General features: G+C 46.1%; 2 protein-coding genes across 2 annotated transcripts in view; both read right to left on the reverse strand.

Annotated features, from left to right (window-relative positions):
• The window catches only part of LOC141808600 (cyclic AMP receptor 1), a 21,994-nt gene extending 15,405 nt beyond the window's left edge, over nt 1-6,589 (reverse strand). Inside the window, exons 1-5 of the mRNA XM_074695267.1 lie at nt 6,342-6,589; nt 3,038-3,090; nt 2,201-2,255; nt 1,235-1,291; nt 1,041-1,101 (exon numbers count right to left, since the gene is read on the reverse strand). Coding sequence (XP_074551368.1) covers nt 1,041-1,101; nt 1,235-1,291; nt 2,201-2,255; nt 3,038-3,090; nt 6,342-6,401 — 286 coding nt within the window. The 5' untranslated portion in view covers nt 6,402-6,589. The remainder of the gene's footprint in view (nt 1-1,040; nt 1,102-1,234; nt 1,292-2,200; nt 2,256-3,037; nt 3,091-6,341) is intronic.
• A 3,273-nt stretch (nt 6,590-9,862) lies between these two features.
• On the reverse strand, nt 9,863-11,765 carry LOC141808856 (mid1-interacting protein 1-B-like). The gene is made up of 2 exons (XM_074695604.1): nt 11,622-11,765; nt 9,863-11,461 (listed from the first exon to the last, which is right to left on the reverse strand). The coding sequence occupies exon 2, from the start codon at nt 11,133-11,135 to the stop codon at nt 10,638-10,640; it is 498 nt and encodes a 165-aa protein (XP_074551705.1). The 5' UTR covers nt 11,136-11,461; nt 11,622-11,765; the 3' UTR covers nt 9,863-10,637.
• Nucleotides 11,766-11,979: the final 214 nt, after the last annotated feature.

Consider the following 11,979-nt stretch of genomic DNA (forward strand, 5'->3'; position numbering starts at 1 on the left):
ACTCCTCGCGACAGAACAAAGTGCTCGTTCAGCCGGCGTTTATGTACGGCCGTTTGTCCTCAGCGTGAGCGTCCCCGTGATTAACGGAGGCGACAGGCTCCGGCCCTGCTGCACTAACTCACTGCCCATTAGCCCTAAATCCACCTGAGAGCCAGGGAGAGCAAGTGTGAGTGTGTGAGTGTGTGAGCACGTGTGTGTGTTAGTCTGGGAGTGTATGAGTGTGTGTGTAAAACAGCCTGGCAGAGCGTTGCAGCAGCAGGTCCTGGTTTAGGGAGTGTGTGTTAATCAGGGCTGGAGCAGAGAGGCAGCTCAGACCAGAGTCAGAGACGTCTTCCCCGACCTGTAGAGCGCCTCCCCATGGACCCAAAAGAAAAGCTTGGCTGTGATTGGAGGACTGTCATCTCCTCATACAGAGGACGGTGATGAAACAGAGGCGGTTTAATTGAAGGGCGCCGTGGGGCCAACGAGTGCACAGCCTGGCGCACAGCTGCCAAGTATTACACCACCGTGGTCAGAGGCGTGGTGCTGGTGGAGAGGGTGTGACTCCTCCATGCCAGGGAAACTCAACCTGCCAGTTCCCAGCGCTGACGGTTGGTCCCGATGCTCGTACAGATCCTCCCCTCCTGTCTCAGGAGGAGGAAGCTGCCTCCACGGCGTTACAGCAGGAAAAGGCCGAAGGAAACGCTTTCAGGTGCAGCAGCCAGAGAAATCATCAGGTGACTTTTTACAGCATCACAGAGAAAATCAGCAGCTGTGTCAGTAAAACATGACGATTAAAGCTCCATGAGGAAAAGTTGATCACTTCCTCTGACACCTGCTGTGTTACACACCTGAGCTTCCTCTCAGACACTCTCCATTCATCTCTCAGCTGATCCAGAGGCAGCGACTCTGTTTTTAGGATCCACAGACAGAAACTCTTCCAGTCCACACAAACACATCATTTCACTGTACAAACAGACATCTGACTGGATCTCTGCTCCTGCTCCTGCCTCCTCTGTGGATCACAGTCTGCTCATACCACCAACTCTGATCCAACTCACCGAAATACGTCAGCCACCAGGCCTGGAAGTCACAGAGAGCGCCCCCTGGATGAGACTCGCCCTGACAGAGAGGAAAGAGGGAAGAGAGGGAGATTTTCTTTATCCAGAGACAGTCGCTGTGTGTGTGTGTGTGTGTGTGTGTGTGTGTGTGTGTGTGTGTGTGTGTGTGTGTGTGTGTGTGTAGGGGAACTCACCATGACGTACGCTGTGCTGTTGAAGAAAGCCGCCACCGTCAGGCTGAGGATCATTTTCTGGGCACAGGAGAGAAGAAGGATCACTCTGTGAAACCGTCGCGTGTTTAAAGTCTCTGACAGACGAGACAAACCACAGGTGATCCCTGACAGGGCTGACAGCCTCACACCGTCTCCTCACTGAGGAGGAGGAGGAGGAGGAGGAGGAGGAGGAGGAGGAGGAGGAGATCTCCTTCATACCTTCTAAACAAGCTGAAGTTACAACCTTGGACATAAAATACAACAAGAGCTGCAGACCTCAGGAATTACAGAAAAAGATGCTGGAGGAGCTGAGAGGAGCTGAGAGGAGAAAAAGAGTAAGAGAGGGAGAGGAGAGAGGAGCAGGAGGAGAGAGGAAGATGAAGAGAGGGGCAGAAGAGGAGGGGGAGCGAGGAGCAAGGAAACAAACCAACACTCTAACTTTAGGTAACCTCTGTAGAGGAAGTGGAGGAGGCACAGAGGGAGGAGGAGGGCAGAGGAGGAGGAGGAGGAGGAGGAGGAGGATCAGGCTGGGGCTGACGTGCGCTCTGGTCCAGAGGTAATGGGATCCAGCGGAGCGGCATGTTAAGCCGTCTCTGACTTCAGATTAGAAGGTGATAACTGTGGGAGCTGCTGAACCTGACAGACGAGCTGGACCAGCTTCAAACCTGGTCTGTGTCTGCCTCAAACTCTGTGCCTGGATCCAAAGCACGCTGACGGACCCAGTACAGAGTCAAACCTGAGGCCTGACAGGATCCTCCGTTTGGAGACAACAAGTCAGCTGCTACCAGAGAAAGACGAGTCAACTGACTCCAACACTGACTGATCTGTTCGTTTTAATCTGACTCAATTACTGTAAGATTTGCTGTGGGTAACTGAACATATTTCCTGTGGAAATAAAACAAAAAAAAAAACACAAAAAGCCATGCTGTACATGTAATAAAGATTTACCTGAGCCAGAGAGTGATACCTGCGAAGCAGCCAGATCACAAACAGCATGAAAAGGCTGTGGAGAGAGAAAACAACAGCAGAGAGTTACTTCCTGTTTCCTGCTGAGAGGCTGGGCTGAGCTCAGAGGTTTGACTTTAACATGGTCACTAAACACATGGATCCATCATAACCTGGAGAAGCTTCAGTGCTTTAATCAATCTCTGATCACGTCCATCCATACAGATCCAGCTGCATTAGGTTCCTCTTTAAAGACATTCAGACACACAGGAGTGATATCAGCTGAGAAAGGCCTCTGTCACACACACACACACACACACACACACACACACACACACACACACACACACACACACACACACACACACACACACACACACACACACACACACAGATCAGCCATAACAGTAGAAAAGCTGACAGGTAAAGGACGTCATCTCCTCCTGAGACACCTGTCAGTGAGAGGGCTGCGTTAGCGGCCTGTCCTCTAACTTCATCTGCTGAAACACAAACACTGAGCAGGAGTGAGGATGTGACAGGACCAAACTGAGATGGTTAGACGACAGATCATCTCCTAAACTGCAGCTCATGTGGGGCCTCCACCTGCAGGGGGCAGCACCTTAAAAAAAGGATCACAGAAGGAAAACTGAGGAACAAGCAACACAGCAGTGGACGGCCAAGGCTCACTGGTGGTCTGGCCTGAGGTCCAGCAGGGTCCAGGTCTCGATGGGACATGAGGCTGACATGCATCGGGGGGTCACACAGTCATTGATGAACATTAGAGATTCACTGCAGCTCTGACACATGAGACTGTTACGGGGTGAAACTGTAGATATTTACCATCCCACTAAGGAAAAGGTTCCCGTGGCCCGTTTCACCGTCAGAATCAGCACCTGTGAGGCAGAAAGTCTCCGTTAGGGTAAGACAAAGTTTTCATGTGCATTACCTGACCTGTGTTATTGTGGTGAAGCACTGTGTAACTGAGGGGAGTGCAGCACACACCACTGTTGTTAGTGAGGCTGAGGAATAACAGGCTGACTGGATTGTTGTTGGGTCAAAGATGTACTTCAGTGTGTCAGTGTTAAAGTGTTATAGACTGTTTCAAACATGGACTCTGTGACTTCCTGTCTGTCTGCAGCCAGCCTCAGGCCGATGAACACAGGCTTCAACTTTCTAAACCAGATGTTGGCCCTTGGTAAGCACGTGTTCATGTGCAGAAAGCATCAAAAACCAAGAATTAGTTTAGGAGCACAGAAGTGTACAGACACAATGAACACCTTCAGAGTCTCAGGTTGTCACAGCGCGGTGCATTTTACCCCTTTGCTGTCCTTTAAACCACTGACAGCTGAGTGACGTGTGATGAAGTAAAGCAGAAGTGTGAAAACCTGACACGCGACATACTTTGTGGAAATGCAGAGACAGCTGCTCAGAAAGGACGAGTATGAGAGGAATGAAGGAATGACAGAGAGAGAAAGGTGTGAGGAGGTGCTGAGGAGGTGCTGAGGAGGTGCTGTGAGCTCCAGGGGAAACGGGGGGGGGGACACGTCCACATTGTTAGCAAAGTGAGATCATGACTGTGGCATTCGGCACACAGTGTCATCATACAGCCGTAAACATGAAGCTGTCACAACAGAGAATAACACCCCATCAGTTTCATCATCAGCTCTGAGAAACAGGAAGCAGGGCACAGATTTCCAGAAAGAGCCAGAACACCAGCGCAGGGCGTCGAGCAGATCAGACGTTTTACCAAGAAGTTTGTTTTAGTGGTGAATTAAAATTTAATGACTTACTTAAAACGAACGTTCAGAAAGACTTGATTCAGAAAAAGAGATAAAGTCAGACATTTCTTTCATCGGGTCTTTACTTTTTTTAAGAAACCCTGAGTGATAGCTCCTGACACAGAACCACAGCTGTGTTTGAGACACTCAGATCCTGTGCTTCATTACAAACTGATCCATGAATAGTTAATGAGTGATCCTGCATTCTGAAAACTTAATTACCCGATATTTACAATCTATTTTTACCCTCATAATCTGCTGACACACAAACCAGCTGTGGTGTTGATAACGGGCACTTTGACTTCACACCTACTAAAAAAGCTGAGTAATAAAATGTAAGTGAGGCTGGATAAAAACTTAACAAAGATCCAAATTAAGGTCATAAGGAAAAATACACCTTACAATCAAAACCCCAAAACCTTTTTTCATCATCTCGAAGGCCAGAAATATGAACTGTTTGCTCGGCACATGGGTTCAATAATTAATCAATATCATGTCTTATTGGTATTAAATGACAGTTTTTATCCAAAAGTGGAAAAATGGGGAAGAGGTGTTCTCTGTGTGTGGAAAAGCTCCAAAGATTTGAATCCCAAACAATCAAACTGGAATTATTTAACAACACAACTGTTCATTAAGGACATAAAGTCGTAACCCTGGGCTGTCCAGACGTACAGAGAGGTTGTTTTTTCCTGCCAGAGCAGAAAAGTCATTGAATCGTATCAGAGATCAGAAGCACTGCTGCGTTAAAGTCGGCAGCACCAGGTGTGTAATCTTTCTGTTGAGAGTCACTGAGACTTCACGCTGTCATCAGAAACAGTTCAGAGAATCAGAGTTTGAGAAATTTACAAATGTTTGCAACTTCATTTTCTTACAAATGAAATTCAGAGCATAGCGTCTCTGCTCAGGTAAATGTGGGCCACCTGAATGTGGGTCAGGCCGTGAAAGGGACACTGATCAATTATACCAACATGAGGGATCGGTTGTCAGTAAAGTGGGGAACTAGGCTTAAAGCTAAACAGCATAACTGCAGCATTCTTGTTCTGATTTAAATTAGGCTAAAAGACCAAAGCCTGACAGCAAGTACAGCTACATTCAGTCGCACCGCAATGACCTGGAGACTGAACCACACGCCCATTTTTCATTCCTCCCTATCTGACAAGACACAGCTGATTCTACTGATTTGGAAACTAGGCTATTCAAAAGATTAAACATCTTTAAAACAGGTTTATCATCCTGTCTTACACAAACACCAGGGTGTGGGCTGATCACCACAGACATCTTTACATCCTTCTTGATTTCAGGGCATATTTCCCAGGGTCACTGTGAGCAGAGACACTACCATTAAACACCTGAACAGGTTTCAATCTCTGCTGCTCAGTGCTGCTTTTTTTCAAAGCACAAAGCTGCATTATCTCCTGTTGAAGAGAGGCAATGAACTTAGAGTAGTTAAACATATCAACATACAAACTATTCAAAGGAATTAATTCTACTTGGCCAGCACTTTGGACCAAGACAGGTCAGAAACTGAAAACTCAAACAGCACAGACAGATCTGTGACAGGAGGAGGCTAATGTGACTAAAGTTTGGGAGGATTCACAGCCTCACCAAAGCACCTTTAGTTACAGCGGTTTGAGCTTAGACCACGAAACTTCAATGAGGTAAAACACTAAAAAAAACTTAAACAGAAGTTCACAGCTAAATCATATTTATCAAAAACGGAATGTACAGGACCAGTCTGTCAGAAAAGCACACCAAAGATGATACAGCCCACTGAGCGTGGAAATACAAACTTCAGACAGACGTTTCTAAAGAATAAACTCTGCTCATACACAGCTGTCTCTTATTTAATTAATCCATTCTAAATTAGTGTTACTGTCAGAGATGCTAAACAAGAGTTATGTTAGCTCTATTTAACAGTGATGCGTTCTATGTTCATGAAGTTAAAGTTCACAAATTACACCTTTAATTGGTTTGACCGGTTAAAGTTTACAGTTTAGAAAAGTTCATGTTTCAGGCAAACATGAATAAACTTGACACACAATTTAATGTCGAAGTTTCCAGTTAACAGGGGTTACAAAAACTAAATAACACTATCTACAACAGCTAAACAAGGCTAAAAACAGCTAAATGCAGCTAAACAGAGCTAACATTGCTAACACAGCCAAACACGGCTAACGCGGCTGCGGTAGCTAAATACTGCTAAGCGGCTAACACAGCTAACACTGCTAACACAGCCAGACACGGCTAAAAACAGCTAACACAGCTAGCACTTGATACAGCTAAGAGCTAACTGCTAACAGCTAAGAGCTATCAGCTAACTGCTAACAGCTATCAGCTAACAGCTAACAGTATGTGTGGTTACTCACGCATCGATAGTCTTCTGAGTGAGTGTTAAAAATGATGCAGCGGCTGCCGTTACCCTCCATGTCGAGGTTATAGCTTTAATTATCGGGTTTAGTTTTGTTCTTAATACTTCATCGTTTAAAAATGTTTAATGTTTGTTTCTGTTCTGCTCGACATTTCCATCACTTCCTGTTTCTACATGACGGACTGAGGGACAAAAAGCACCGTTAGCAGGCGAGTGTGCTGCTGCCTCCGGCTCTGAGGTATTATTCCAGCAGGGGTTCTCAAAGTCCGTTTATCTATGGACCACTTTCAGGTCAGACGTTTCTTAAGACTCTCATTACACTGATTAGCATAAATATTAATACTGTTTAATAAAGTACCATGTAGTACTTTGTAATGATAGAATTAGGCAACCTTAAAGTAATACATTGTCTAAACATTGAGGAAAATGTCAGCTCCAAGGTGTTTTTTGTTTTGATTTGTTTTTTAATTTGATTAATGATAGATTGAGAGACTTGTCACTGGCATATCAGGCTCAGTCTAACGGCACAAAACTACTGTTAAATAGTATGTAAAAAATGATTTTTCTGTTGGTGCAAGAGAACTCAATTTGTTGATTTGCCTTTTTAATGATAAAGTACATTAAAGTTTTTTTTATTATTATTCCGCAGACCCCCAAGCTATAAGCAACGGGAACCCACTTGTAAAATCACTGATTTACAAGAAAATAAATGAATTTTTAACAATGATAATAATATTGATAATAATAATAATAACTGCCATCAATCAATCAACCTAAAATATGTTTTATGGTCTTTGGGCTAAAAAGACAAAACACAGTGAATATGAATGCCTTTTGGGTTTGTTTGTTTTTCTCATCAGTTCCTGCTCTGAACTGAATTCAAAGGTGTTTTATTGACATTAGAAACATGTATTTACACTGGAAAAATAAATGCTTAAAAAGGTAAGTTAGCTGTTTATTTTTGCCCACTTTACTGTTCATTGAAAGCACTCTACTTGAATTGAAAAGTGCTAAATATGTTATTATTATTGAGTACTAAGCAGATTACCTGGGACAGAAGTCACTGGAGCCTGTTACAGTTTATTAATACGAGGACTTTAAATAATCTCCCACTGACCACTTTGCACCTGTTTTCTTGGGAGTTGTTGTTGATATTGTTGTCGTTGTTGTTCTGTCTTTTGTTATTCTTTGTACATAAACATGTGAAAGCCTTTAGATCTGAGTCAATTTAATACCTGATCATTCAACAGAGAGGGGGTCAAAGTTAGCTCCAGATCCACCAGCTCATAAGTCTGTTAAACATTAGTGTAAAACGTTTGTAGCTGGTTGAAGTGTGTTTGTTTCCTGTTCATAGTTGTTTATTCTTGGATTTAAAAAACATTTTTCTCTTTTGTTTGTTGCTGTTTGAGCTGGATTTACTAAGAAACACCAGTAAGAAAGAAACTGTTGTTCCCCCTATGTTTACGACATAACGAGGACTTCTTCATTAGAAAGTCAAACAGAAGGCCTCACAGCAGCCTCAGGAAGAGATGCAGCGTGTCCCCCGCTGCCCGTGTTGGGGATGACTCTGCACACATGTATGAGGAAGGGAAACATTCAGTGAAGGCCTCTGGCAGCCACATGAAGGTTTAGATTAGCCCAGAGGATGTTTGGAAACCTTGTGCACTCTCAGGTAGTGACAGGTATGTTACCTTTGTCCTTGTTTTTGACAGAAGCAGCTGTAAACATTAGCTGTAAACACTTTGGATCAGAGAAAAGAGGATAAACGTGTGTTGGAGGAGCTCTGCTCTGTTTGTGAGAGAGTCAACAAACTCCTCAGGGAAGTTTTTCTGATTCTCTGAAGAACTGAGTTTAATGACATTTGGTCAAATTGTTCAGCAGTTAAGATTAAGTTTAGCTCCCAGAATAAACTCTGAGTGATTTTCTTTTAGTGGAATTTGAGGCTTAAATGACTTTTAACAGTGCATTAGTTTGTGTCTGTCATGGAAAGATCCGTCCGTGCTGTGAAACCTCTGCCATGCTGTCTGACAGGATGTCAGGGGAAAGTGGGTGTGTTCACCTTTCTGACCTGTTGTGTCACAGAAACTCCAGCTGCACCCTTTTCTCTGGGTGGCCTTTGAGGGTGTTGTCCCTGTCAGTTACTCAGACAACAAAGAGGGAAGCCTGGTGTCTTTTCCTGCTGCTGCAGAGCTGTGACATAAAGTAGATTACGCTGTTTTACAGGACGAAGACACAGACTGGTCTTAGGATAAATATACCACAACATGAGAAACTGAGACGACTCTGATGCATAGTTTAAATGATACATTTTCAAGTTATATGCTTACTGGTTGATTGTGATTAAAATAAAAACCATACCCTGTGAGTTATGCAGCCTTTTATTCTACTCACATGTTTACTTCAAGGACAAACAGAAAACTGGCCTTTGGTGCCGTTAAAAACAGACGCTTCACCACCAGACCAACACCCCCTGCTCCTCCGCCATCTCATGAGTTCATGAGCTGAAGTGGTTCAAGGTGTAGTCAAGTGAAGTGTAACTGACAGGTAACATTCCTGCAGGTAGTCCGCCCTCTCCCCTGACTCCTTTAACCTGCTGCTTGCAGCGGGAGGCTTCACCTGAGCAGACGATGCTGTAACAGCTGTCGTCTCTGATGGACGACGGTGCCACCCCTTTCAAAGACCTTTAACCTAAATGTTAGGCTGAATATCTACACATTATTTTAAACTTACTCTTTCATTTTTTATTTGTTTATATTTTAAAGTTGTTCATTATTCCCGTTCTGCTGTAACTCTGTAAATCTGTGGGCCGAGCTGTATCTGACCTCATACAGCCTGTCAGCCCAAACTCAGAGTTGTGTTATGGCCGTCAGGAGGCCTTGGCTGTGAGGAGGGATTTCATGAACTCTGGGCTGAAGTGAGTGAAGGTTTCTCTTCCATGTTTTTGTCATTTTGCAGATGGACCCTGTGCAGTCTGATGACAGCACAGGGGCCGACGGCCGGCTGCCTCTGTGTGCGGGAAGATCTGATCAGTCTGTGACCCAGAAACAGGGAATCTGAAGATGTTTCATACTTTCCTGCCTCACAGAAAGTGAAATTACTCTGCTTAAAAACTCTGTAAAAAGCTTTCCTCCCTGACTAAATGTTTGGGTTAGGGTTAGGTTGGGTTAGCGTTTAGTGTATCTGAAGCAGCACCAGTGGAGGGTAACAGACGGTTTCAGTGTCACGGTCGGGGGGAGCTGACTGAGAGGATGGTCGTCTTTTTATTTACTACACACCAAGTATTTTTAAATTGCTCCAAGTGTCTCAGACTCTTCCAGAAATTAAGGTTTGATAAAATGACAAGGTGCAGAAAACATTGGTTTAAGTAAAAAATGAATAAATAAATAAGAGTTTTTACAAAGTGCTGCAGAAGGAAACTTTAGGTCAGACCATTCCCAGTTATTTTCACAGGTCAGTGTACATTTTACTGTCAGGCCTGTCAGTTACACTTTCATGACAAAAAAGGACTGAAGAGGTGAATCAAATTCATATAAAAAGTTTATTATTGGACAAATTTTCAGTACAAAAACGGAGCAGAAGGTGCGTAGAAAAGCATTTTCTTATTTGGACAGATGGACATCTCCAGTAACACCATGACACAGTGAATAAAACAACAGAAGCATGTTTGGAGCCTCAGTGTAATCCTTGATTCTGGTTCATTGGCCATGTAGGACATGAGGAGATCACAGGCAGCGAGCGAGAGCATCTGCCTCCCTCCAGAGCACGATTCACAAACACAGACACACGATGAGGGAAGAAGACTGGTCACACACACACAGACACACACTCTGAACACACTGACATCATCAGCAGCACAAACAGGAAGCTGAGTCCTCTGTCAGTATCCCCTCAGAGGGCGGTTCAGACCACAGGTCCTGGAGTTCATGCAGTCCTCTTCCTCTTCTTCTTCCTCCTCTTCCTCTTTGAAATCACAGGCGGCTCTCAGACAGACAGGCTGAGCTAATAAATTACATTAAATAGGTATAAATATGTTTCATCTGTGTATCACAGGAGCTCAGCACGCAGCATGTAGCTACAACACCCTGAGTGCAAAAAGGAAAGTCTGGTGTGAGCACACAGAGCTCTCAGGATCAACACATCTACAGTCACCAGCAGAGCCCGACACCGTGCGGGCCGAGAGAGGAGCTGCTTCCCACCATTCAAAGCTCAGTCCCTGTGTTTCATCAGTGGGGACAGCAGCTCAGGCCCTTAAAGAAGTCACTTCAGCCAGATCAACTGCTCCTCCGGCGCGGACTCACTGGCCCCAGCCCCCGATCCCGATCTCCTGCTTGTAGCGCTTGGTCACACAGTTCGCCTGCTGCGTCAGCTTGGACAGCACTCCCTGCAGCCCGGTGAGGTGGTACTGGAACTGCTTCTCCAGGTCCTCGTCCTCCTCGTCGTCCTCCTCCTCGGATGATGAGGAGGAGGACGCGGAGGAGGAGCTGGACGCGGAGGAGTTCATGCGGGTGATCTTCATGCTCTCTTTGCGCTTCTCGTCCGCCGCGGCGCAGCGGACCCCCCACTCGATGTCCCTGCGGATGGATTTGAGCAGCTGGTAGTAGCTGTACATGTCCCCCTCGTCCTCCTCCGTCTTCAGGTGGCTCAGCTCCCGGTCCTCCTCCAGCGGGACGTCCCGCAGCATGCTGGGCACCATGATGGTCTGGTCCATGTTGTTGACGGCGCCGATGAAGCGGTTCATGGCGTTGAAGAGGGAGTTTTTCTGGTTGGGGGTTTCTGTCAGCTGCATCATCATGTCGGCGGGTCTCTTTTCCCTCAGGAGCTGAAATCAAAGCGAGTCCGAGTTCCTGGTCTCGGTTCGTGTCCTCTGAGAGTCCTGCTGTAATTCCGGGTTGATCGGCTTAAGGAAGCAGCTGCTGCTCTGTGAGGCTGCGGCGGGGATTGGCTGTTCCGTGAATCAGGCGAGTGTCAGAGCTGCTGGAGGAGTTCCCCTCTCTGAGGAGTGTTTGTCGGAGTTTCTGCTCGGTGGGCAGAGCGGGGCGCGTTTTTATACACGTGTCTGAGGCGGTGCCACGACCTGCTGGACCGGTTCTCCTGCTGCTGTAACCGGACCCAAACGACCTGAAATAGCACCCAGCAGAGCAGAGCTGTTAACGAGGTCCAGGTAGAGGAGGAGCCTCAGGCTGACAGAGCAGGTTCAAACACCGCAGAGAAACCCAGCGGACTGTTTCTGTGCGCAAAGACGCAGAGTTTAACCTGTCCCAGAGAAAAGTTCACTCACCCAGTGCTGCTGCGCCGTGCCGTGCCGTGCCGTGCCGTGCTGAGCTGAGCGGAGCTGAGCTGTCTCTTCCGGTGAAAGACGGGGGAGGTATTACATCACCACGTCCACATTCTCTGCCGATGAGCCACACACACACACACACACACACACACACACACACACACACACACACACACACACACACACACACACACACACACACACACACAGGGTGAGGCCCGGCAGACCGAGCAGACCGGAGCCATGAATATTCATTGACCTGCATCAGCCCACTGCTCAGGCTCCCACAGCAACCAATCAGAGGGCTGCATGGTCTGCTGAGGCGGGACATGAGAGTGTTTGACCAATGAGACGCTCG

Source organism: Halichoeres trimaculatus, unplaced genomic scaffold (assembly GCF_033239565.1).
Source record: "Halichoeres trimaculatus isolate MK-OKI-2021-1 unplaced genomic scaffold, fHalTri1.1 fHalTri1_scaffold_19, whole genome shotgun sequence".
Taxonomy (NCBI): Eukaryota; Metazoa; Chordata; class Actinopteri; order Labriformes; family Labridae; genus Halichoeres; species Halichoeres trimaculatus.

Coding starts and splice junctions, on each gene's coding strand:
- LOC141808856 (XM_074695604.1), bottom strand. CDS start 11,135: ATGATGATGCAGCTGACAGAAACCCCCAACCAGAAAAACTCCCTCTTC.